Source organism: Branchiostoma floridae, chromosome 12, assembly GCF_000003815.2.
Source record: "Branchiostoma floridae strain S238N-H82 chromosome 12, Bfl_VNyyK, whole genome shotgun sequence".
Classification (NCBI taxonomy): domain Eukaryota; kingdom Metazoa; phylum Chordata; class Leptocardii; order Amphioxiformes; family Branchiostomatidae; genus Branchiostoma; species Branchiostoma floridae.
In genome coordinates, this window is record NC_049990.1 from 8,504,283 (window position 1) to 8,528,357 (window position 24,075).

A 24,075-nucleotide genomic window follows, 5' to 3' on the forward strand; every position below is an offset into this window, starting at 1 on the left:
GTTATGAATCCGAGATGTCACAACCATATGATATGAGAGGGTCTGCATGGGGGTAATGCTGAATGATAAATGAAGGAGGACCAGAAAGGGTAAATTCAGGAGGGACGGCAATGATAAATTGGCTTCTTATTGCAAAACACTTTCGGGAAAGTCCATTGGATTGTTCCTTTAAGGTTTGTATACGTAAGGTGTCTGGCAAAAATCTGTAAACACTAACATAACTGGACACTTTTGTGCCCACCTGATGTTCAACTTCGCGATCCAAAGAATTTGTCACGATGAATTCAGGATATCAACTAGAATCAAAGGGACCAATTATGCTTCATGAATGATTTACCAGCAATGTTTGATGTTGAATCAGAGAGGCCTGACTAGCGGTGATTTATCATTTTATGGTGCATTAAGATAGCTGACTGCTCCTCATGCAAACATGCATGGATAATAGTCCTACCTACGGATGCTTTTTTGGCAAGAAAAGACATAGAGCTTGGTACAAATATGCTAATCTTGTTTGTTGTCTGAAATACAGGTCACAGTTTGACAGGGGGTTGACCCCTTGCTTTGAGAAAACTGTTTTACACTTGAATGAGGGGCCATTGTGCACTTATGCAAATAATCAAAGAAAGAAAGATTTATTAATTTTTTTTATGAGTGCATGTGTGGTCTATATGGTTACAGATATCAACGGATGATGAACCAGATTTAGGACCATATTCAAAACAGTTGTCAGAATTATTTTCATAAAAGGTTTTATTTATTATGTTATTACATAAATTCTGTTGACACTATCTGTCATCAATTCTTGCTGAATAGACAATTAACTAAAAAAAACTGATTATTGTCTGGCAATCAAAAATAATGTTCTATTTCCTGTTTTCCATGCGTAGGTGTGTCTTTCTTTGAGTGGCGGAAGCTGATGTGTTGTCTGGGGAGGTAGCGAGCACAACGGGACGGACAGACAGACAGACACGGCCACCATGAGTATCAGCAGCGACGAGGTCAACTTTCTGGTCTACAGATACCTGCAAGAGTCAGGTAAGCCTCCAGAACACATTGTATCTGTATCTACATAGCCAGTATAACCGCCCTTTGGCGTAATACACCAGCTTCCCAGGCACGCAGCGTGGCAGCAGCTGGTTATATTACTATTTTATTATTACACTCAATGACCCGTCACACTTAACTTTTGCACATCTATCTGCAAGGTGTTCTTAAAAACTATCCAGGGAAGATGCCCCTACTGTGCTTGGTGATAACAAATTCCACTCTACGATAGTTTTGTGAAAGTATGACTACACATGCACCCCTTTCAAGCTCTCCACTACCTATCAACAAGTGCAAGGTTTTTTTGCAGAGATAGAAAAAGCGCGAATCTTCTTACCATGGTTACATTTTAGAAAGATACAGTTTCTCAGGAATCTACTAGGAAGCTGCAAACAAAGCTACTAGAATAGTCACAGTAGAAGTAGTCATACTAGAAAATAGTCATACTAGAAAAAAGATTTTAACCAATCATGCATTTATTGATGAATTGTGTATGGATGAGGAAGCACTATTGTGTCCTTAAAAACCATGCGTGTGTGTCTGCGAATGTTTATGGACTAGTCTTGAGTGAATCGTGTTGCTATTCAGAACTCCCGTCTCTGTATGTGTGCAGATAAACAAACTGAACGTGACCCCGTGTCACTTACATAACAGGAAGGTAGCTTGACCTCTACTTTGACCCCGCTATTATGATTCTGCCTTTGTAACTGAAGTATTCGGCAGCCTTGGGAACCTACTGACCCTTCCATGACGAGCTATTGTTAAAGGTCAAAGGGCACAGTTGGTCAGATGTGTCCTCAACAGATTTTCTTCTTTGAACTACTGTAAATCTTGAAACGTTTGTGGTGATTTTTTTCCGGTAATTTTTTTCCTCAAAGATGTGTATGCGCATCCAATGTATTACTGTTAAGCAATAACACAATGAAAAGCTTCTTCCTTTCTCCCTCAGAAACTGAGAAAGTAAAGTTCCCCCTGAAAAATCAATATATTTACAGTACACAGAGAATTGGAATGTGTTGTATAAGTTATTAGAAAACAGAAAAGCGGCTTGACAAAGAGAATGCCGTCACCAGCCATGCGGATACAAACGCAACCTTGTTTTGCATGGACGAATTTCGCCTCACTGTTTTGCTGCGACCTTGAATGACTTAGCTTTGACAGATTTTATCCAATTATGCATGCTTGCTTATGCATGCTTGGAAGCAAGCATGCGAGGGTAGGCTATTTTAGATTTACCACCCTGGCCTTGGCAGGCTCGGCCAGATGTACATGTGTTTTGAATATTTGTGGTGATGGCGTCCTTGGGTCCTGCAGCAAGCCTTGACCTACTGTATCAGTTGATGATACAGTCTTCACAGCCACCTTTCACGGGCCCGCACAAAAACGTTTCTCGAGTAATGTACTCCCTTTGTTACGGCCAAATTTTAGCAGCCCGTAAAGCCACCTCCCATGCCGCACCGCTCACATAAATCTGTCCCAACCCTTTCATTTCCCCTGATGGAGAAAGGCATTTTCCCCGTGCCATTCTGCTTGTAAAAGCAGCTGTAGAACACAAAAGTACGGCTGTAAATTTCCCCGTGTGGCCCCCATGTTTTCTGGCCATGTCTTTGCTTTACAAGTCTTGTAACATTATCTAACTTTTACTACTGACCATATGGATAACACAGAGAGACTACGGACAAGTGGCGTGAAGCGATGTACTCTGACCATTAACTTGGTTTTTAAGGTTAGAAAAATTAAGTGAAAGACATGGAAGGAAGTGACCACGGGTTTACATAACTGAGGATCAAACCAAGGACCCACGGTTTACATGTATGACACCCCATGCCTTTGCCCTCCCACTGCGCATCAGTCTGCAAAGCGAGCTAGTGCCGTGTGGTATGCCAAAATTGTCTGCAGTTTGGAAGTTGGAAAGTCAGCTTTTGAATTTTCACATTTTGGCTTGGGCATTTGGCTTAACTCCAACAACAACAACAACAGCAACAATACCACTATTTTTATATAACAGAGAACAAAGTCTATGCAGACCATTATACGTATACGCAGGACTCTAGTCATTATAAATTCAATATTAAAACCTGGAGATGAAGGCAGCATTAGTGGCCTGTACCTATTCAAAAACTATTTTTAGGTTTACAGCCCTACTTCCAAGAAAAATTTGAATCGTTCCTACAGCTGTTACACATTGATTTGGTTCACTGAAAAGCCCATTCAAGTCAACACATCCCAGATAGAACTGATTCATACTGTACATTCATTAATATTTGCAGCTCCTTAATTTCCTGTAAAAGGGATAAGAACTAATTATTTTACAAGATTTTTGTGATATTCAGAAACAATTCTGTAATGCAGTTGTAACACATTGGAATTGCTCATTTGCAGTAGTGTGAATTTGTAGTGGAGAGATCAAAATGAAACTGCAAACATTTCAAGATGTACGGTAGAATTGGGATGGAATGATTCATGGTTGAGGGAGTTCCTCAGCAACAGAGGAAGGGCAAGGTGGAGGTTGATGGATGATAGTGCATGTCACAGCCTGGTACCTCTGCTCTGCTATAGTCATAACCTCCAGTAACTCCTTGGCTCGGGGGCCAACATGATCTAAGTGGATTTAGTCGCAAGAAATCCCTTCTCCTCATTGGCTAAGGAGAGACGGCCAGAGTTCTAAGAAAATTGGTAAACTAATTAGCTTGTGTAGTACCTGGAAACAGTTTGGCATCCAAGCTTGCTATTTTTCAAGCGGAGGTTGAATCTCGGAGCCAGCAAAAATCCCAACTACTACATCTCCGTGACTTAACCTCTGCTTGGGGAATACAGGCTAGCCATATGTCATCTTGCCCTACAATGACAAATAAAGGAAAAGGAGCGTTTCATCCTGTGACTTGATATAAGACGACAAGTCCTGAAATCTTTCATCCATTCACAGACACTTTTGATGAATACATTGTACATGCACAAATGCATTTGTGAAGGCATATTGGAATGTTGTGTATGATACTCAAGCAGACTTTTAATAAAATTTCTGGAGCATGATTTCAACAGCAGGGAAGATTTTATGGTATATACATTAATGACATTAAGGGTAACATGTGCATTGGAAAAGTTGTTAATGTCAGGAAAGACTGGAAATGAAATATTTACGATACAGTCCGTGCCGTATGAGTTCTTCACGTCTATTAATCAAAGTTTTATCGCAGCCCGCCTTTGGCTCCCCTTGCAATAATCATAAATATTAATTGATCGAAAGTTGGGGGAGACATTGACGTTAGCAAAACCAATGCGAGTGATAAATATTACATAGACCATTACTGTGCTGGCAGGGTTTAGTCCCGGCTCGGTGCGGTAAATCACAAAGCTCTGTCGTAAGGTGCACACAGCTAGTAATGTAGGCCGACAGATATTACCGTGTAGGGATCATATGGCGAGCGTTATTCATGTCTGGAATATAATTTCAGTTTGCAAGCTTCAAAATCAATTGTTGTCGGCATTCCGTTTCAGTTACGCACTCTTCATTTTTGTTTAGTCAGTGTATTTTCAAAGATATGTAGACTCTACTCTAAAAATGAGTAGAAGTGAATTAATGAATAATGTTCTGTTTTAGTTGATCAAATTTACCTTGTGACGTAGTTTCAAAACTAGGACATGCTAAGATGAAACAAGACGAAAGTGTTTGAAAAATGAGGCCGGGTCACCTATTATAAAAAAAGTCATGACCTATTGGATGCTTCTTTGTACTTAACTATGTTTACATTGCCCTATCGCTGAGACTGGGTGACCTTTTCATCCGATAGCAGCGCCGAGTATTTTTATCCCATGGTAGTATGTTGATGTGTTTGTTCAGATCATGCGCACTGGCAGGTTTGGGCTGTGTATGCAAGGAACAATCAGGTTTCAAGTATTACTCTGAGATGATATTCCATATAGAAAGAATCTGGTAAACGTTTGAAGCTGTGTTATTCATTGCAAGTATTTTGGAGCGAGAACTTGCTTGTGTTCATCCTCCGATTCCTTGTTTTTTTTTAAGAATGTGAATTGGTCCACAGTTACATAAAATGTTAAGATTTCTTTTATCGATCATATGAAAATATAAAGATTTGTGCCCATACTGCCAGTTTTGCGTAAATGTAGGCCTGGTAAAACAGTTATGTCTACAGAATAAAAACATTATTATTGGCACATAGACCACAAAGTTTTAGTTTATAAATTTTATGTTTGTGCCTCAAAATAGATTTTGTTTCTTCCTTTGATAATGATATGTTTTTTTCATAAGCATCTGTTGCATGCATATGCCAAGTTATCTGCAAAAGTCTGGTATTTGCCATTGAAAGCCGGCGCTGGAATTTAATCTATCCATGCACTTGTCTGGCCTAGAGTGATTACTGGAATAGGTCTGCCCTGGAAGGCAGTGATTTAATACCATTTATTGTGAGGGCATTTCCCTCTGTGGCCCTCAGATTGAATATTCATTGACTCAGTCTGATCAATAACATCCTGAGAGTTAGGGAATGAGAAATATTCAAAACAGTTGGATCATGTAGGAGACACATGATTACATTTGTGCACAGCAGAAAAATGATATTATATACCTAATTCTACAAGTGTAGTTCATGTGAGTGAGTACCAAAAATTTGGAAATTGTTGTGGTGTTTTATTTTGTGTCGCTGAGATTGTTTTAACCACAAAGTCAATGATGTATATTCCTAAATTCTATAGGTGTAGTTCATGTGAATGAGTACCGAAAATTGGGAAATTGTTGTGGTGTTTTAAATTGTGTCACTGAGATTATTTTAACCACAAACTCAACGAAGTAGACCTCTATACCGAAAATTGGGAAATTGTTGTGGTGTTTTAAATTGTGTAGCTGAGATTGTTTTTACCACAAACTCAACGGCGGTACAAACGTAAATGACTTTGCAGTATACAAAGGTGCACATAAGTGCATAGTTAACATTTTCTGCTCAGCTAGGCACAGTTGTAGTGTCTTTGTTCGGAAGGGCTTGCCTTGTGCCCTTACATGGTGCTATACCTGCAGGCAGGCCAGGTGCATTTGAATGATAGCGCTGAACCCAGGGAGCCGGAATGACTGAACGTGGTCTTGCCGCGAGGCGCGAATCATCAGGTTGGGGGATTTGAAGGCTGTATTATCTCTTCTGACAGTTAGCTTTTGAAAATGTCAGGGTGGCATCTGATTGGAAGCTGTGTGTGTGCGCAGAAGAGTATGAGTCTAACTCGTACAGAAATGCTAGATCTACACTATTCCCCAATTCCTTGTATGGATCAATTGTACCATTATTTCTCTTGAGATGTTCTGTTTGTATATTTCATTCATTTACTCGTCTAGCCGATATCAAAGCTGTCTGTATAGTTCACGATTTATGATTATGATAAGTAAATGCACTTTGATATGCAAATGAGATCATGACACATACACATAGATCGTCTTGTCAGAAGATGGCAGCATACACATTTGAATTGTTTTAACTTGTATAGATATGCCACACTTGAATAAAAATTTAGGAATGACAATCCCAAACAAATAAGATAGGAGCCTGAGATATAAAAACCAAAGAGGGGAAGATTGAGTGCGAGCTCACGAGGGTAGTAGAAGCAAACAAGATGGAGAATGTGACCGTATTTGGCATCGGCTGTCCCCAGAATACTAATGAGTAGTGACAGTGCCTTGTTATGTATTCCTCTCCGGAGTGCTGCACACGATTTATCACTGTCACAAAAATGGCACCGTACTTACAATTCAGCGGAGTAGAACGCAATAAATCTGTCCCGTAAGGTTTATGCTCTCCTGACGCGGGAGGGATTGAACATGGATCCGCCCTTTCGTTCGTTGCCGGAGGACGGACGGATGGCAGGCGTAGATACGGTTTTAGGAAGAAGTAACTGCCGCGTACGACCGATAGATCACCGGCGAGAGGATGAAGGAAGCATTAGGGTTGATGTGTGGTTTTCTGTGCCAGCGTAATAAGACATCTACCAAGATGGTATCATGAGTGTGATATTACTTGAAGAGTGCTGATAATTCTATAGAGGGATTTTCATACTGAACAGTGTATGAAAAGTAAACCTGTAGTGAAGAGAAGATGTAATATACTCTCTCTGATTCGCCTTAAGCGGGGGGTGTTCAAAACTTGTACTGTATAGGTCAAGCTTTTCTGTCGGCAGCGCCTAATGCTTTTTTTGTCACGGCTGCAGAATTCAAAGTTAGAATGGCGCAAACTTAAGAAAAATCTCCTTGCTTCTCCAGCGACGGTAAGTCTGAGAAGAAAGGCACCTGGGGGAGTTGCCATTAAAATTCTGCCTGAGCGCGTTAAAAGCCTTTCTAGATGCCCTTTTGAAATCAAAGTCAAGTGTCTTGGGGGACGTGAAAGCCGTTAGTACTGGCAGAGCGAAAACGATCCCCTAGGGCGTCCAGGTGTGCGGCGGCAACCATAACAGCCAAGTCATCGGAGAAACGCTAAATCACGGGGTAATTTATGGCACAGGAAATATGTAAAAGGCTGCTTATTGAAGCGTTCCGTCTATCAGCGTCCTCTCGTACCCGTATGGCTAAGAACCGCAGTGCCGCCGGGAGACGCGAGGCATTATCGGTAAGCTCCAGAAGGAAGGGAACGTTTCAAGGTCCTCCGTTAATTTACCGCGGGATCAGCCCGTTCTCCAATATTGCAAGAGAGCTATTGAGTACACTAGCTTGATGAAGAAGGTTAGACACCCAGGTACATAATGTAGTGCACGAAATAAATCACTCGGCTGGCGGTAGTCTTAACAGAGTCAGACGTTTCAGACAGCATCCCCTGTTCTTCATCATTGAACTGTGAATGGCTAAGCTGTTCAAGTTGACACTGTAGGTTTAGGCTTCTTCAGATCGTGTCAAAATCAATATTCACACTCAAAAACTCCTGGGCTTCTGCGTTTGATAGATATTTTTTCTTTCTGCTCGCTATCGGTATTCATATGTCTCCGTTGTAATTTGTATTCACTCTGTGTAGCTTTCTGGCTCGCTTAGTAATCAGTGCTTAAAACGCTTCGGTAATTTATCATTAGCCGCTGAAGTTAGATCTCATTTGCTTGCGGTACATGTACACTGTAGCTAGCTGGGAGATGGCCCTACTCATATGTACAAATAACTGGGTATATTTTCTATGGCATAGGAAATGGATAAAGATATAGTAAATGTATCATGTTCTATCATCTACTTGTATTTTTTCCATCCATGTTTTACTCCTGTTCCTTTTGTATATTCAGATGTCATAGAATTAAATATTTGCCTTTAACATACATGAAAGTCTTGTTCCGATTTTTCCTCCTCGAAAAGCCCTTTTCCCAGCTTGTTGTGAACATTTAGACCACACAACTCAGATCTGCCCCTATGCTAGCAAACTGGTAAAACCAAACTTTCTAGGAAAGCTTAACCCTACTTGTTCCATCTTAAATACTGAAAATTCTCACCAAAATTTTCAAAGACATACAATTCTTGAGTAAGATAGGTAGGCGCTAGAATTGTAATCTTATTTTGAGCTTTCCACAACTGTGATGGCAACCTGGAACCGCCCCTTCTTTTGCTCCAGACCATCTCATCATCATCATCATCACTTGTCCTGCAGGTCTGTCACCCCTGCAAATACTTCCTTATCAGTCTCTGTCACTCCCAGACTCCGCCCCCTTGCCCTCAGCCCTCCCTTTGCTGCCCCTGCCTGCTGCCTTTGTTGACCTACTTTTCCACCCATCCAGACCCCTCAGTTCCCTCCATTTATTCAGGCACAGAAACACTAGAGTGGGTGGACAGGCTGACATGGCCTGGCAGCTCCTTTGTCCCGTTCCCAGCCGAGCAGAGCGCCCTGTCCTGGGAAACTTCACCCTGAGTAAATATTTCCGCTCTGTCCAAAGGAGTGGAAAATTCCGACAGCGCCGGTTTTGTTGCCCGCTGGTCTGTGTTGACACCGCCTGGCTGCATTTTTGTCAGAGTTTCATGTAGTATAGCGCTCGCAGTTGATGTATTGGAATTGCTGCTTGAGACACGATTCCGTTTGAAAAAAAGAAGAAGAAAAGGATGTTTACAGGGGGAATATTTTTGTAGCGATAAAGTTGTATTTCTTCTATTGTGATGTGAAGGAATGCGGGGAGGGTGATTTGTGACTGTCTTGCAATGGGAGTTTGTCCCAAGACAACAATAGGGCCCTTTGGGACGAGAGGTTTGCTAATGTCCTTCTAGAAGGATTTATTCCCTCATTTGGATCAAAACCAATTATACCATGGGTACGACTCATTCGTCTCCTCACGTATCCCCTTGCGGGGGGACGGAAGGGGGAACCTGCGGCGGCATCGGGGCAATCTTTCAACAGGAGAAAGTGCGGTTTATTAGTTCTATTTTGGCTTGAGTTATTACTCAGCTGAGTTGCCATGGGCACGTGCTCTGCTTTAATCAGGCCAGCGCACAGCAGTAGAATTTTAAGTACGGCAGGGGGGATACATTTGTATGTGTCAAGCACGAGACAAGACTTGCTGTAACAGCACTGTGTTCAGGTGTTTCGCAAAAGCAGATTTAAGTGCCCGGTAAAAGCATTGACACATTTCAGAATCATAATAAAAAGCTTTTTTTGGCTATAACTTAGTTCTAACATAACAACCTACTGTATCCACATGAAGGTTTAAGGAAGACATCTTTTGGAGAAGTTGATTCAAAGATGAAGAAGATTGAATGAAAATATGAATGAATGAATGAATGGATGAATGAACCCCCTTTATTTAGCCTGGCCCTGTCAGCTGTGGCAGACCTCTTTCCATGGGTCGAGGTGGCATTGGGGGAAATGCTTATTCTTGGTGTAATGAATTTGTACTGGATATGTCACTGAAAATCATTGCAAAGTCTCCAGATATGCAGTATGTTTTTACAATCTGACAAAAGAGTTTACTTTTTTTATTAATCAGGGTTGATCCTAGAAAAAAATCCTTTTCGTAGCTTAAGAATTTGACTGGACATTTCCATTTTTTGTTTTTTCCACACAGGGTTCACTCACTCGGCGTTCACGTTTGGCATCGAGAGTCACATCAGCCAGTCCAACATCAACGGAGCGCTGGTTCCTCCGGCCGCACTCATCTCCATCATACAGAAGGGACTACAGTATGTGGAGGCAGAGATCAGTATTAACGAAGTAAGTACTGCACAAGTAACATTAGGCCATACTGATGGGGTTATATAAGCCTGGGTACCATCCGTATTCTACTGGGCTCCTTACACTCCTACTTTTTAGGTATGGGTGACATCCTCTGGGCATCCCAAAAGTGATGTGAGCATGTGTGAAAATAAAGCTGCCTCAATTGTGAAATCCAAGTAGTCAGGGAGGTTTTAACAAATAGATGCCAAAATCAGGCTACCAAATGATTCTACTAAAACAAAATTTGCCATGGTTGAGCCCATCGAACAGATCGTCCGACAGGATGTAAAAAGGAAGAAGAAAAAAATCTAATTCACCTAGGCGGTCATACTTAAAACCAATGGGCTGCCCTTTTGAGTGGTCAGTGCAGGTACAACCTAAACAGGCACAAAAAGGCGTTCACAAGAGGCAGCCCCATGTATAAGATTGATGAGGGTGCTATCTTTTGAGTGCGGTATCAGACACAGGGAGACTGCAGCCAACTGTGGAGCCAGCGAGAAAGGAAGTGCCACTCTGGCAACGCCTCAGTATATCTCAGACTGGCTGACATTTTCTGGAAACAGTCCAGGCACAAAACTGGCTAAGCAGAAAAGATGCACCTCCCCCAGATCTCACTGCCATTAAGCCCCTCTCCCCCTTCACAGTAGAATTATAATGTTATGCTTAACTGATTTGAGACTGACTGAAGTTCTCTATTGGTTCCCATTCTTCAGTGAAAAAAACAAAAACAAACAACAACAAGTATTGCGGTATCGAATATAGATGGAAAATACAGAAAATGCTATCAATGGACTAGCGACAAAACCGAAAACATGAATTTTCTCTCTTCCTCGTCCAAGTGTTTTTTCTGAAGGAGAGCCCTGGAGGACGACATTTGTACCACTCTGTGGAAGTGTAGGGCATTAGTGGAGTGTTAAGTGCCTGGAATGGCTACTAAACAGCCGGAGCTGATGATAGATCAAGGTTTAGGAAATCCTGTCTTTTGTTTCAATGATCATTAATCAGAACTGGCACCCAGACCCTCCTGTATGGGGTGTGGACACTCTATATCCCCGCTCTGTTGTGTGTGCGGGGCCGGAGCACCCCATCCATCCCCGACGTCCCCCAAAATAAATGATCTGGATCGTGAGTCAGGGTGTTTCATTACGCCGAGGCGCAGCACGGGAAGGAGTCATTGTTGGCGCGGACACGGGTACCTGCCCCCGTGACGGGACGTGATGGATGAGTCCATTGTGGACGGCCGGGAGGGTCCGCGGGTTGTCACACACGGGGCGGCATGGATGCCTGGCTCGATATTGTCTCCCGGGCGACATGCTAAGGGCGCCACGTCCAGGGACTTGTTTGTTCTTTCAGGAGTTAATCCCCTGGCCAGCCCCTACACTTCAGAGGGATTAACACACAAAAATCTAAGAAAACAGCCACCTGTATACCTGCCATTCCCCATGCCCTACTTACATTAGGGTGAAATTGATGGCCGTACCAATAGGGACCTCTTAACAGGGCTCCCGATCTGGCATCATTGTGTATGGGTATGTGCCACGTCTGTTTCAAAAAAGCAATTATATGAAATGGCAGGGTGATAATCCTTAAATAATGAACCCCTGATATTCATTTTATTTTTACTTTCCCGAATATAGTCTGTTTATATTTTGGATATCCTTGATGGAAGTATGAATTTGATTTCAGCAGAGCCTTTCGTAGAACATGAAGTAAACTGATGACAATAAGAGAAGATCTTCATTTGCCGCTGTGAACAGTTATCTTCCTTTTCAACTCAATGAAATTGATTGATGGATCGGGATGGATCCCCCCCCCCCCCTCCCTGTGGCCTATATTTCAGTGCCAACCTTTCTGTACCTTATTCTTACTCCTTTGTTGAAAGTTTGAATTCCATGTCCCAGAGTTGCAACTATTGGAGCACTGTTACCAAGCTGACATCTGGTGTATTTTGAACGTCTGTCCCTGAACGTTTCACGTGGATACCCGTCCAAAGCCCTTTCGCACAGTTTAATGGAGAGTGCTCGTTGTGAGTGCGGCAGGGATTTGGCACGTGAGCCCACTGATCGCTAATGGCTCCTGACATTTTCTCAACCACCATCGCCTCTTCCTTCGTGTAAATGTCAGGCGGTTGTGCAAGTGGCTTGCAGGAAAAGACATTTAATTACTGGTTGATAATGATCTCCACTAGTCAAACCTACGGTGAATCTGTCACACGGTTGAAACATTGACCTTCAGAACGATATCGTAGCCTCAGGCAATGTTAGTGCCTGATTTTGTCAAGGCTACATTTTGCTGCCACGTACTCAGAACATGCTTCATCAGTTTAAAAGCTTTTTGTGGTTTTGATGTAGTGTCAAGATACCTACCCTAGAGGGGGGGGGGGGTTGTGGAATAGTGTGTTATATGTTACCAGAATTGCATTCTTTGTATTGTTTTTTCTTCAGAAAAGTGTAGAGACTTAAGTTTGATGTTGATGATACACCAGAGATGTCAAATTCTTTGGATTTCGGGAAGAAGACAGCTCAGTTTTTTAAAAATCTCTATTGCAGGATGGTACAATTCTAGACAACAGAGGCATCGAGGCGCTGTCATTGATCGACGCCGTGATGCCGGATGTCGTGCAGTCCAGGTCGCAGGCGCTTCGAGAAAAGATCGCGGCGGAAAAAGTAGCCAACGCTGCAAAGGCAGAGGCGCAAATTAACGGGGAGGACACCACAAATAATGTAGACAGTGAGTCGAGATCTTCTTTCTCAAAAAAATATTTGTGTACTGTACACATATTAGTTATACCTGTGCTGTGTAGACGAAGAATTTGACGAAACCTACATACTTGCATTACATGTATATCAACAGAAGAACAAAATTCAATTTGAGACTTTTAAAAGCTTGTAAAATTTAGTAACAAATGAGTCTGGCACAGTTGTGTTATAGTACAGTTACTTGATAATATAGTTGAAATAAGCTTTAACTTATTCTTTCTGAGTGACCTGACTTAACTTTCTGAGTGAAAGTTGTTTGCCAGTGATGTAATCTTAGTTCCAGGAAAGGTGCTTTGTTTGAATGTTTGTTTACAAACTTTAACCAGGATAGGAAAGCCAATACGTAAACAAACTAGAGTGGATTTAGCCTCAGAGACCAACAAAAATCTGTCAGTTGTGAAAGATTTTTATCTGAAAGTGGAGGATACTGACCAAAAACCCAATACACAACTACAAATGTTGCTATTTGGAGCTTTTTGAAGGGTCATTTGCCTCACTCTGTACACTGCAATGAATATGTACATGTATGATAGCCTGCAGTTGAACAACATCCTGCTAGGTGGTGCTCGTGAGTATAGCAGGGACACGCTCATTTTCAAAAATTTACTGGCCATATCATTTTTTAAGTATATTGTCATTTTTCTGCCGAGTTTTGACTGGCCTGAAATTGAAATTGCTAATCGGGCAAGTGCATGACCTACCCCATATACTATTTCCTTTTTACAGTCAAGACATCATGCATTGGTCAACATAGAAAAAAAGAGGCAATAATAAGAATTTCTTTGCTGAAAGTGAAAATGTGTATAAAAGTGACATTTGAATTTTGATCTAGTGAAAAGTTGGTTCGGGCAAGTTAATTTTTTTATTTGTTTGCCCGATAGAACAAGTGAATTCTAGAAAACTAAGTAGGCTCTTAGCCTTAACAGCAGTTTTCTGTTGTGCTTTGTTCTAGCGAACCATGTAGATGCTATGGAGGTGGACGGCACCATGGAGATCCCACCCAGCAAGGCGACGGTACTGAGAGGCCACGAATCAGAGGTCTTCATCTGTGCATGGAACCCTACAAGTGACATGCTAGCATCAGGGTACGGGATACATTTTTCTATTGTTTATGGCATACTAGGGGTGGGTAATGGTATATCATACTGGTACAAAATTAAATTTGTACCAGTAGAAAAAAACTGGGCCTGAAAAAAATGAATAAAAAAATCAGGGGACAGGATTTTTGACCGAGTAAAAACCCAATGAAACCAAGGTAAAACCAAGTTTATATTAAGACAGGATTTTACAATTAAAATGTCATTGGGAGTCGGATAGTCTGTGTAACGCAAACTCCACTGTCCAGGGCTGTAACTAGCCCCTCCGCGGAGGGGCCCGGCGGATGTTGGGCGGGCTGCTATAAGCAAGATTTAATCAGGCTATGAGTTGGATACTCTGCCAAATCTGGGATGATATCAACCCAATTGTGAAGTTTTGAAAAAAAAAAAACTACCCCCCCATCAGTTCTCCAAAATGGACTCGTCTTTAGGATATTGATTCTCACATAGATATGTCCACTTTCAATGTTTCTATGAAGCCCATTGTGGAGGCACTGCCTGGGTTGAGTGACCTGGAATAACAGGGCATACCTGCACCCACAGCCAGCCAGTCAACTGTCAATAATCCTGTTTAGATCAATAGCCCAACATTCCCCACTTAAATACATTCCAATGAACAGGAGGCATGCAGCCTTGGGTGAACCTCCAGATCGTTATCGACTTTAACTCCCCTCTGATTGGCTTGGCTAGGTCAGTGACCTAGGAGTTAAGGTCAAATGTCGCTGAAGCTTCAAAAAAAGGAAGGAGCTGGCATTTGACATTTCAATGTCTGTCAGACATCTTACTCAGAGCTTCAAACTGGAGTTCTGCTTCTTGCAGCTATTGTAGATTGTAATCTGAAGGCAAACATCTTTGATTATTGTACCTTTCTTTTGCACCTTACTATAAAATTTGAAGTGCTTAAGCTTGTCACATTGAATGTCACCCTTTAAATCCCATAGGGGAAGTACTGTACTTCCTGCAAAATACAGTGCAGATCTCAATTATGTTCCCTTTCCGCTCATTTTAATTGTGATGAAATCTTGATTAAATGTGGTGTAATTCTTGGTTAAATCAGGATATTGATCTGAAATCTATTCATTGGCTGTCTAAACGTGCTTAGATGCAATTAGACGTGATTGCGCGTATAACTACTCGCGTTTTAACTGATAATCGCTTGTCTTTTAATTGCGATTTAATGATGGGAACATAATCAAGATCTGTACTGATAGTACCACTACCAACAACATGCATTTGCTAAAGTTTGTAATCGCCCCCTCCCCCTTCTGTCCATCCCACAGGTCTGGTGACTCTACAGCCAGGATATGGAACTTGACAATAGTGCGGTCTTTGACCATGTAAATCCTATAGGCGAAGTACTGTTCTTCCACTGAAATAAGTACCAACTGAGCTTTTGCTAAAGTTTCCCTCCCCCTTCTGTCCATCATGCAGGTCTGGTGACTCCACAGCCAGGATATGGAACTTGACAGCAAACAACAGCAATGGGGTCTTAGATTCTAAAATCCTATAGGCGAAGTACTGTTGTTCCACCAAAATAAGTAAGAACTTTGTGTTAACTAAACTTTATGCCCCCCTCCCCCAGGTCTGGTGACTCCACAGCCAGGATATGGAACTTGACAGCAAACAACAACAGTGCCAACCAGCTGGTGCTCCGGCACTGTATACGGGAGGGCGGGCAGGAGGTCCCTTCCAACAAGGACGTCACCTCGCTCGACTGGAACGTGAGTCCGTCAATCAAAGAAACTGACTCGTTATAGCGCTTGTTTAATCCAAATACAGTGAATCCTGTGTAAAGACCACCATTTACGCCCACCCGTTTGACGTAAATGCCACCAGCCAAGAGTTGCTGGTGTTTTTGCCCGCTTTATACTAGTAAAAATGTGCAAATTAAACCAAAGTACGCCACGTTTCTGTGGTTCTAACCCCTCTTTACATCGGCTTCACATGTGTGTTCTTTGTCCACGGTGTTTTGCGTATCCCGTGTCATTCATGTGTACGGTATTAATGCCTGTCCGACGTCTCGCAAGACATTGCTGTGTTTCCATTGTGAAACCTATCTCTGTGATCTCTGTTCCATCTATTCTCGCTCCTGCAAAATTAACATTGATGTAATAAGCTTTGTTAAAAAAAGGAAGGATGCCCCCTTTATTCCCCTCTCAATGGCACATCTCTTGGAGGCACGCAGAAGGTTTGCTCTTTTTCATTTCCTCCTACTAATTAGAATTCGGACAGTTTTCTTGAAAGAAAAAAAGAAAGAAAGAAAAACCTCTCTGCTATTGGAAAAAAATCTCTTGCTGAGGTGGTCTAAATGGACAGGTTTCACTGTATTGCTACGAATCGTAGAGACACTGAAATGCGGCGTTTGCTTCGTTGAAGGTCAAGTCCCAGCCATGGGAAGGCGACCAAGAAGTACCGTCCAACAAAGATGTCACGTCCCTAGATTGGAACGTGAGTACCTCGTGTCCACGTTTTACCCGTAACTCGATCCATCGATCGACATGACCTGGCATGACCTCTTCTTTTTCGATGTGGCGGTGGCCGGACGAGTGCTCGGCTGCCGAATGTGTCAAGATTCTGGTCACTGGAAATGGTGACCTTGACAAAGGGGTGACCTTGAATAAAGGAGAGGAGTTTCCTTTTATAAAAAGGATTTCTGTTCCAGATGAGGACTTTCGCCGCTGTCTGAGATGGTTTATTCTATCCACTACAGAAAGAAAATTAAAATACATGTACAACAACTGTCTAATGTGCATGTTTTAAACAGTGGCAGGTTTGAAAGGACTGACTGTTTCATGATGTTAAAGTAGAGGTGTTCAGAATTCCTTGATACTGGCATCTCCGTATTGGCATAAAGAAAACATTTGCTACAAAGATTTTTGTATTTCAAACATGGTGATAGGTTTCTGAGGAATACTGATGCCCTTTATTCTAAGCCCTGAAAGAACAATATTTTCAATGCCAGTTTTAATGGTACCTTTTCACAAATCTCTTTTGGGAAGAGATACTTGGGTGCAATAAAGCCAAAGTATTTAGGAAAGGAAACAATTTAAAATTCCCTGTTGTTTCGACACTGCAGAACTAGCTTTCTCTTGAAGTCCAGATTCGAAATATTTAGGTACATGAGATAGTATTAAAAAAGACAAAATATTTTCACGTCTTCCTTTTTTCTTCCATACAAGATCAGAAAGTTTTTCCCAGGAAAAGACCCTAACTTGCCTAAACCTACTTCTCAGTAATGTGTGTCGTTTTGTGTACGTGTCTGTGTCGTCTTTGTTTCTAGTTTCTGTTTTTCACGTTTTTCGAGTATCCCTTCCATGAAAACATGGTTTTGTTTTTTTCACAGTCAGAAGGAACACTCCTAGCAACAGGGTCGTACGATGGATTCGCAAGAATTTGGTCCACAGACGGTAAGTATTACTTCATGTTACCATTGTCTATGATTGCTGGTTTTCATTAAGGCATTGTGAAATGGTTTTCCAAGTATGAATGATACGTTTTAGATGTTGTCAAAGGTTTCTGAAGGATTGTTTTATGCTCAAATATATTTTCGTCAAATTTGTATTAAGGATCATTAAGTAAGCCCTGTACCGTGTACACATTTATGGTTTGGGACTGGTGTGTATGGAAAGGACTGATAAGGAAAGTTCTGGTATTGCTGTTTCAGAGCTGAATTACTGCAGTATTTTTTGTAAATGAGGTTTTTTGTTGTTTGGCAGGTCGGTTGGTCACGACGTTAGGCCAGCACAAAGGTCCCATATTTGCGCTGAAGTGGAATAAAAAAGGGAATTACCTACTTAGCGCAGGTGTAGATAAGGTAAGCTGTACTATCTTCATTTTATATTGTGTGTAATTTACTCATTCTCCTGTGCAGAGCCAAACCTGCATTCTATCCATAAGAAGTTCCTTGGTTTTGGTTCTCCGTTATAGGCCTTAACTTTTCACTGTTGAATGCGTAGCCAGTAAACAACTCTCAGCAAATCAGAGAGCCATAAATGTTGTCTTTAGGTAAACCTGATAGGCTCATAGTTATTCATAACCAACACACCCAAAAAACACAGAATATTTGATAAGTGCAGTGGGTTGTTTAAGTTTAACCTGCTCGAGGTGTGGGTCTCCTCAAACACAGGACCTCAATTTAACGTCCTAACCAAATCTAGGAACTCTGAGGATACTGATTGTCTTGTTTCTCCTGTAGACCACAATTATCTGGGACGCTCACTCAGGGGAAGCGAAGCAGCAGTTCCCGTTCCACTCTGCGCCCGCGCTGGACGTGGATTGGCAGAGCAACACGAGTTTCGCGTCGTGCTCCACGGACATGTGCATCCATGTCTGCAAACTCGGCATGGACAAACCCATCAAGACATTCCAGGGGCATTCCGTAAGTCGGGCTGATTTTGAACATTTGTTTTACACAAGTAGTAAACAGCCTTTAGGTGTTGCCAGGGCTGTCTCCAGGACCTGTCCCTCCGTCCTGGGATGGAAATTTATTTGTCAGGACGGACAGAAATTTTCATGCTTCCATCCCAAAAATCTGAACTTCAGTACATACATTGATGGAAATATGTTTTCGTAAGCTTAAGATAATAGGTTTTACAACGAAAATCAGCAACATTGGCTCCCAAACAATGAGCGAGATGGAAAGAAATTCAAAACTTGAGACAGCCCTGGGTGTAGCAGTCACCATTTGTATACAGCAGGTACAAGCCATATAAGCTGTCTAAGACACACTGTAAGGTTTGATCCACTCACACTGGGATGGACCCCTGCAGGAAATGTACCTATATCAGTCATTCTACATTGAGCACATGAAGCCTACACCATGTAAAACAACCTCATTTAACACAATCCCCTTCTATGCAATTACAAATACACTTAGCCATGCCCCTCAAATTTCAATCTTTCACCACTTTTGCCTTTGAGATCAGTTGGGCTGGCTACAAGGTAATTTCTTGCTGCTATAAGCAAATTTTTACTTTCTTGGGGTTCGATACTCTTTTGGGGTACCCACTCTTTTGGAGTAATACGTGAATGAGACCATAAATCTTCTCCAGACCATTACCATCACTTCTTATCATCGCACCCAGAGAACAGCTTGGCAAAGGATGATGATGATGGGCTCTTAAGAGATACTTCTTATCGCTAGCTTTCCATCAAGCTCGGTTGCTTCCAAATGCCTACCTTGGCTTGAGTTCTCTAGTGACATGTGTTCCATTATGTGATGGTCTGTAGCACCATTACAGTGTATGATTGTGATATAGATGATAACTGGGTATCAGATATACAGATCTTTCTTCAACACAAGAAAAATATTTATCTTTGATCTTTGAAAAATATACAATCAAGTGCAGTCTTAGTGTATTGCTTTTCGATGTGTTCGTGTGTTCACACCTATGGCTCTAGATGTATGAAACTTTTTGTGTTTGAGAAGTTGTTGAGGTCCACAAGCAAGATAGTAATTTAGGAGCCCCCCCAGCAGTATTTGATTTGATGTTGATAATTGTACTGCTGTTTCATGTTGCTTGATCTACGATACAGAGGACAATTTTGAGACATTTTTCGGTCCATTTGTGTGTTCCAGAATGAAGTGAATGCCATCAAATGGGATCCTTCAGGAACTCTGCTCGCCTCCTGTTCAGACGACATGACACTCAAGGTAAGTGTGAGCCAACCGACAGTCAAGCTAAGCTTAGATACCAACAAGCAAACTCACGAATACTCACATGCATACACTCACACACATCAGCGATTGAAATGTTTGTGAACATTGGTCATCCAGGATTTGAATCCTGAATACAATAAAATTATTATTTGATTCAATCCCTACAACATGACCATATTTTCAGAAATGTGTACATCTTTCATCAGTAAATGAAAATGAATGTGGCATGTTAAAAGGGGAATGGCAAGCAATCTCTCCTTGTTAAAGATTACACCTTGCTGTAGAAACAACAACAACAACGTTCAAAACTAAACATATGTCTTTATCTTTTTCCGTGTTACATTAACTAACGCACACTGAAAGCATTACACTCATAACTAATGTTCCCTTTCTCTGTGCACAGATCTGGAGTATGAAACAGGAGAGCTGTGTACACGACCTCCAGGCTCACACCAAGGAGATCTACACCATCAAGTGGAGTCCCACAGGTCCCGGCACCAACAACCCGAATGCACAGCTCATGTTAGCCAGGTAAGGGTTGTGAAAAGTGAGCCGTGTATCAATGGGGCATTGCACTTTTGGCTATAGAAGGCATTGCACCCCATTACTGCCAAAGGGAAAATGTTAGCAGGGATTTTATTCCAAGGTTAAGAGACATGAAGGGTTTGCTGTAGGTTTTAAGTTCGCAGTGAAGAGTTCACGATGAAAAACACTAATGCGCAGTTCATGTTAGCCTGGTACATGTAAGGGGACCATTGACTATCAAAGGAGCATTACGCATTGTACCAAGCATCACTGTAAAGGGAACAATGTCAGCAAGGATTAAATTTGGAGGTAGGGAAAAATGAAAGTTTTGTTCGGGAAAAAAGGATGCAAGTATTTTTCCTTCTAACTTACACTTTAAGTTTGAAGAGAGAGGAAGGGAGAGAGAAAGAGAAATAAAAAGAACCAATAACCCAACTAACAGAAATGAAGAAAAGGACATCTTTTCACAACTTTCTCCCATCACCACAGTTTTTTTATGATTTCCTGATGTCTTTGAATGACCGATGGTTCTGGTTTATTCCAGTGCATCATTCGACTCGACAGTGAGGTTATGGGACGTAGAAAGAGGGGTGTGCATCCACACGCTCACCAAGCACCAAGAACCGGTCTACAGTGTCGCCTTCAGTCCCGACGGCAAGTACCTCGCCAGTGGGTCCTTCGACAAATGTGTCCATATATGGAATACACAGGTACGCATCATGTTCCCTGAGGCTAAGGTCTAGGGAAAAATGTTGTCTAAACTACACTAAAATGGAGCAGTTCATTAAGACATGTGAACTGTGTCAAACCTAAGTCCTTAAGTTGATGAGTCAAAGATAAATATAGATAGCTATGTTCATGGGTTCCTTTTTTGCAGCTCAAACATTGTATATGGAACACCGACGTTCTTGCTTTACTTTTCTCCTTGCCCTTCAAGACTAGTTTTGATGAGTCATCAGAGATAAATGTTTATAGGTTCATGGGTTACTTTTTGCAACTCAAACGTTGTACATGGAATACTTCATACGGAAATTCTTCCTTAATGTTTCTCCTTGCCCTTAAAGACTAGTGTTGATGAGTCAAAGATAAATGTTTATAGGTTCATGGGTTACTTTTTGCAACCCAAACATTGTGTATGGAATACTACTACCTACTGAAATTCTTTCTTAGCATTTCTCCTTGCCCTTCAAGACTAGTGTTGAATATTTATGAATATCAGGTTGGGTTTGGTGTCCAGTGAAGCAGAGTTAATAGGGGCTTAGTCGGTGTAGTGTACCATGAAGGGTCCAAATGGGTCAGTGATGAGATCTCTGCACTCCCTCTATCAGAAGGGTCTGCATGGGGGGATCTGGCAATACTCTATACTAAATTTAGATGGGCTAGAAGGCTTAACTGTGAATTCAGGAAGATGGCAGTGCTTAATGTAAATTGTTACCCATTGCTACACACGCTGCACTTGTCTAGATTTGGGTATTTCAACAAGCAGTAAAACAGACACAACCGGACTTTCCATTGTGACTTTTTGGGGCAACCTGGTATTTGCCTATGCAATATGGAGAATTTGTCAATAATGCTTAATAGTGTAGTCTAGATAAGAAATTATTAACTGACAGTGCTCAGTATTGACTCAGAGCAGCTGGCATGATTAATGGTGATCTGAAATAGATGGCTACGCCTGACAAAAAAAGGCATCCAGACCCTCATAGAGGAGTCGGAAAACCACCAGGCTGTGTCGTAGTCCTTGGCCTTGGGCGGAGATTCTAATGGATTTTTGCAGAGGCTGATGAGGTAGAAGATTTCCCCCAGTTAGGGTTGATTTCTTCAGTTAACACTTCTGTCCTTGGTTCCAATCCTTCCTGTCAGGACCCAGAATTGATTAGAAAACTTGTGCCGCCGTGGTATAGGCCGTTAACCTACCAATCGCACTGAATTTCAAAAGTCATTTCCGAAATGCCGATAGCACCCTGTCAAAATTACATTTTTCTGTCTAAGATGCAATTTAAAAGATCCTCCAACCAAGTCTTTGGGTAGATATTACGGGTAAAAGAGCGATCATTTGATACCATCCTTTTAGCTTGGAAATTCTATTTGATTATGGTCCTGCGTTTGCAATGTCTTTCTACATGCAGAATGATCAGCTCAATGGTGAAGGTAGATGATATTCTCTGTGTTCTTAAGTCTGGTTTACAAAGTTTTTTTTACCATAATCAGGAGATACTTGCCAATGGTAGTCCTTTTATTTCATTCTCTGTGCAATACTTGATCGGTTCTACCTCCTGTTGGTAGGTTATTACTAGGTTATTACTGGAAAAGGGGAAATGTTTGTGAGGGTTCACTTTTGTGCTGTGCTTTTAAGTTTGTGGTAAAATTAAGCAAAAAGGGTAGTAAAGCAGAAGACACATAAAACTTTCACGTGATGTAGGTTTGTGATGAATATGTCATTGTGAAAACTGTGAGCATAGGAAAGATTTCCCATTTTACAGTATTTATTGGTTGTTTGCATGGGTTGTTTGCAAACTTTGTAAACCAATGATGCCACTGATGTTGTTTTACTCCTTGTTTTTTGCCAGAGTGGACAGCTTGTACATAGCTACCGAGGAACAGGGGGCATCTTTGAAGTGTGTTGGAACTCTACAGGAGACAGGGTGGGGGCCAGCGCGTCAGATGGATCAGTAAGTATTCATTGTCTTAGCTCTACCTTACTTTTGTTTCCCAGTACAATCCAAACTTGTCTTCAGCTTGGTTTGTCTTACCTTGTTTCCTATTGGACATCCAAAATTGTCTTCAGCTCTTTTGCATTCATAGCTAGGGTATAAAAGACCAGTTTCTCCCAGATCACTTCAGTGTCACTGACAAAAGATGGTGGATGCCATCTGAAACATATGACCGTTTCCAAAATCATATCCAGTTGCTTGAGTAACTGCTTTTTGGCGTATCTTATCAACTGGATGTCTAACCTTGATTGACGTATTCATTGAATTAGGCTTATGAAAATTAATTGTTTCCTGTAAACTGACCAACCCTAGCAAAAACCTGCCCACCATAGCCTTTGTTTTGGGTAGACTACACGAGCTGATAGCAAAATGAGAGGATGAGACTGTTCAGTACTTAGTCTGTCAGAAGCAGCAAGAAGCTAATAGACAATACGTCAATGAAGGTTAGACATCCAGGTAGTAAGATATGCCAAAAAGCAGTTACTCAAGAAACGTTGCAACTGGATCTGATGTTGGAAACGTTCAGATATTTCAGATAGCAAACACTGACGAAAAATAGTGGATGCTATCTGAAACGTCTGACCGTTTCCAAAATCATATTCAGTTGCTCGAGTAACTGCTTTTCGCCACTGATAGAAAATAGTTTCACTTCATTGGGGATCCAAATAAGGACAGGGACGGAAATGAAATGTGCACAAGACATGGCAATACCCTGTGTCCTTCATGGGCAGTTTCCTCACAGATCAATGAAAATTTGGGCAGAACTCATAATTGAGAGACCAGTGATGGCACGCCAAGATTGGCCCAGGCATTTACCGGGAAATGTAAAACCTTTCAGTGGTAAGAATATAACATAAAAAGCGCTATTTGAGCCCTAATGGTCTATTGTTGACTTTTATAGTGCGGAATCAGGGCATTTCAGTGGGGTCGTAAAAAGTACAAACAGTTTTGTGGATGCGCCATAAAACTTCAGAAATCACAACGTTAGGAAACTGATAACTCCAAATGCAATTATTGCCACAATAGGAGAGCCTGAACTATATGTAGGGTCAGGGAGTTTTACAAGATGGAGGTTTTAAACTATTGAGCTTGTCAGACTCCAAGGCCTGG

At 41.6% G+C, this 24,075-nt stretch overlaps 1 protein-coding gene across 6 annotated transcripts in view; it reads left to right on the plus strand.

The window, feature by feature from the left end:
* The window catches only part of LOC118426882 (F-box-like/WD repeat-containing protein TBL1XR1), a 44,197-nt gene that overhangs the window by 16,268 nt on the left and 3,854 nt on the right, over positions 1–24,075 (plus strand). For 5 of the 6 annotated variants that reach the window (XM_035836455.1, XM_035836460.1, XM_035836459.1 and 2 more), the window contains exons 2-14: positions 888–1,035; positions 10,063–10,208; positions 12,761–12,941; positions 13,923–14,055; positions 15,650–15,788; positions 16,444–16,515; positions 17,411–17,474; positions 17,784–17,881; positions 18,263–18,445; positions 19,646–19,720; positions 20,130–20,257; positions 20,796–20,961; positions 22,822–22,923. In XM_035836455.1, the coding sequence (XP_035692348.1) occupies positions 978–1,035; positions 10,063–10,208; positions 12,761–12,941; positions 13,923–14,055; positions 15,650–15,788; positions 16,444–16,515; positions 17,411–17,474; positions 17,784–17,881; positions 18,263–18,445; positions 19,646–19,720; positions 20,130–20,257; positions 20,796–20,961; positions 22,822–22,923 (1,545 nt within the window). In that variant the 5' untranslated portion in view covers positions 888–977. The remainder of the gene's footprint in view (positions 1–887; positions 1,036–10,062; positions 10,209–12,760; positions 12,942–13,922; positions 14,056–15,649; positions 15,789–16,443; positions 16,516–17,410; positions 17,475–17,783; positions 17,882–18,262; positions 18,446–19,645; positions 19,721–20,129; positions 20,258–20,795; positions 20,962–22,821; positions 22,924–24,075) is intronic. The other variant, XM_035836461.1, reaches the window with a different exon arrangement.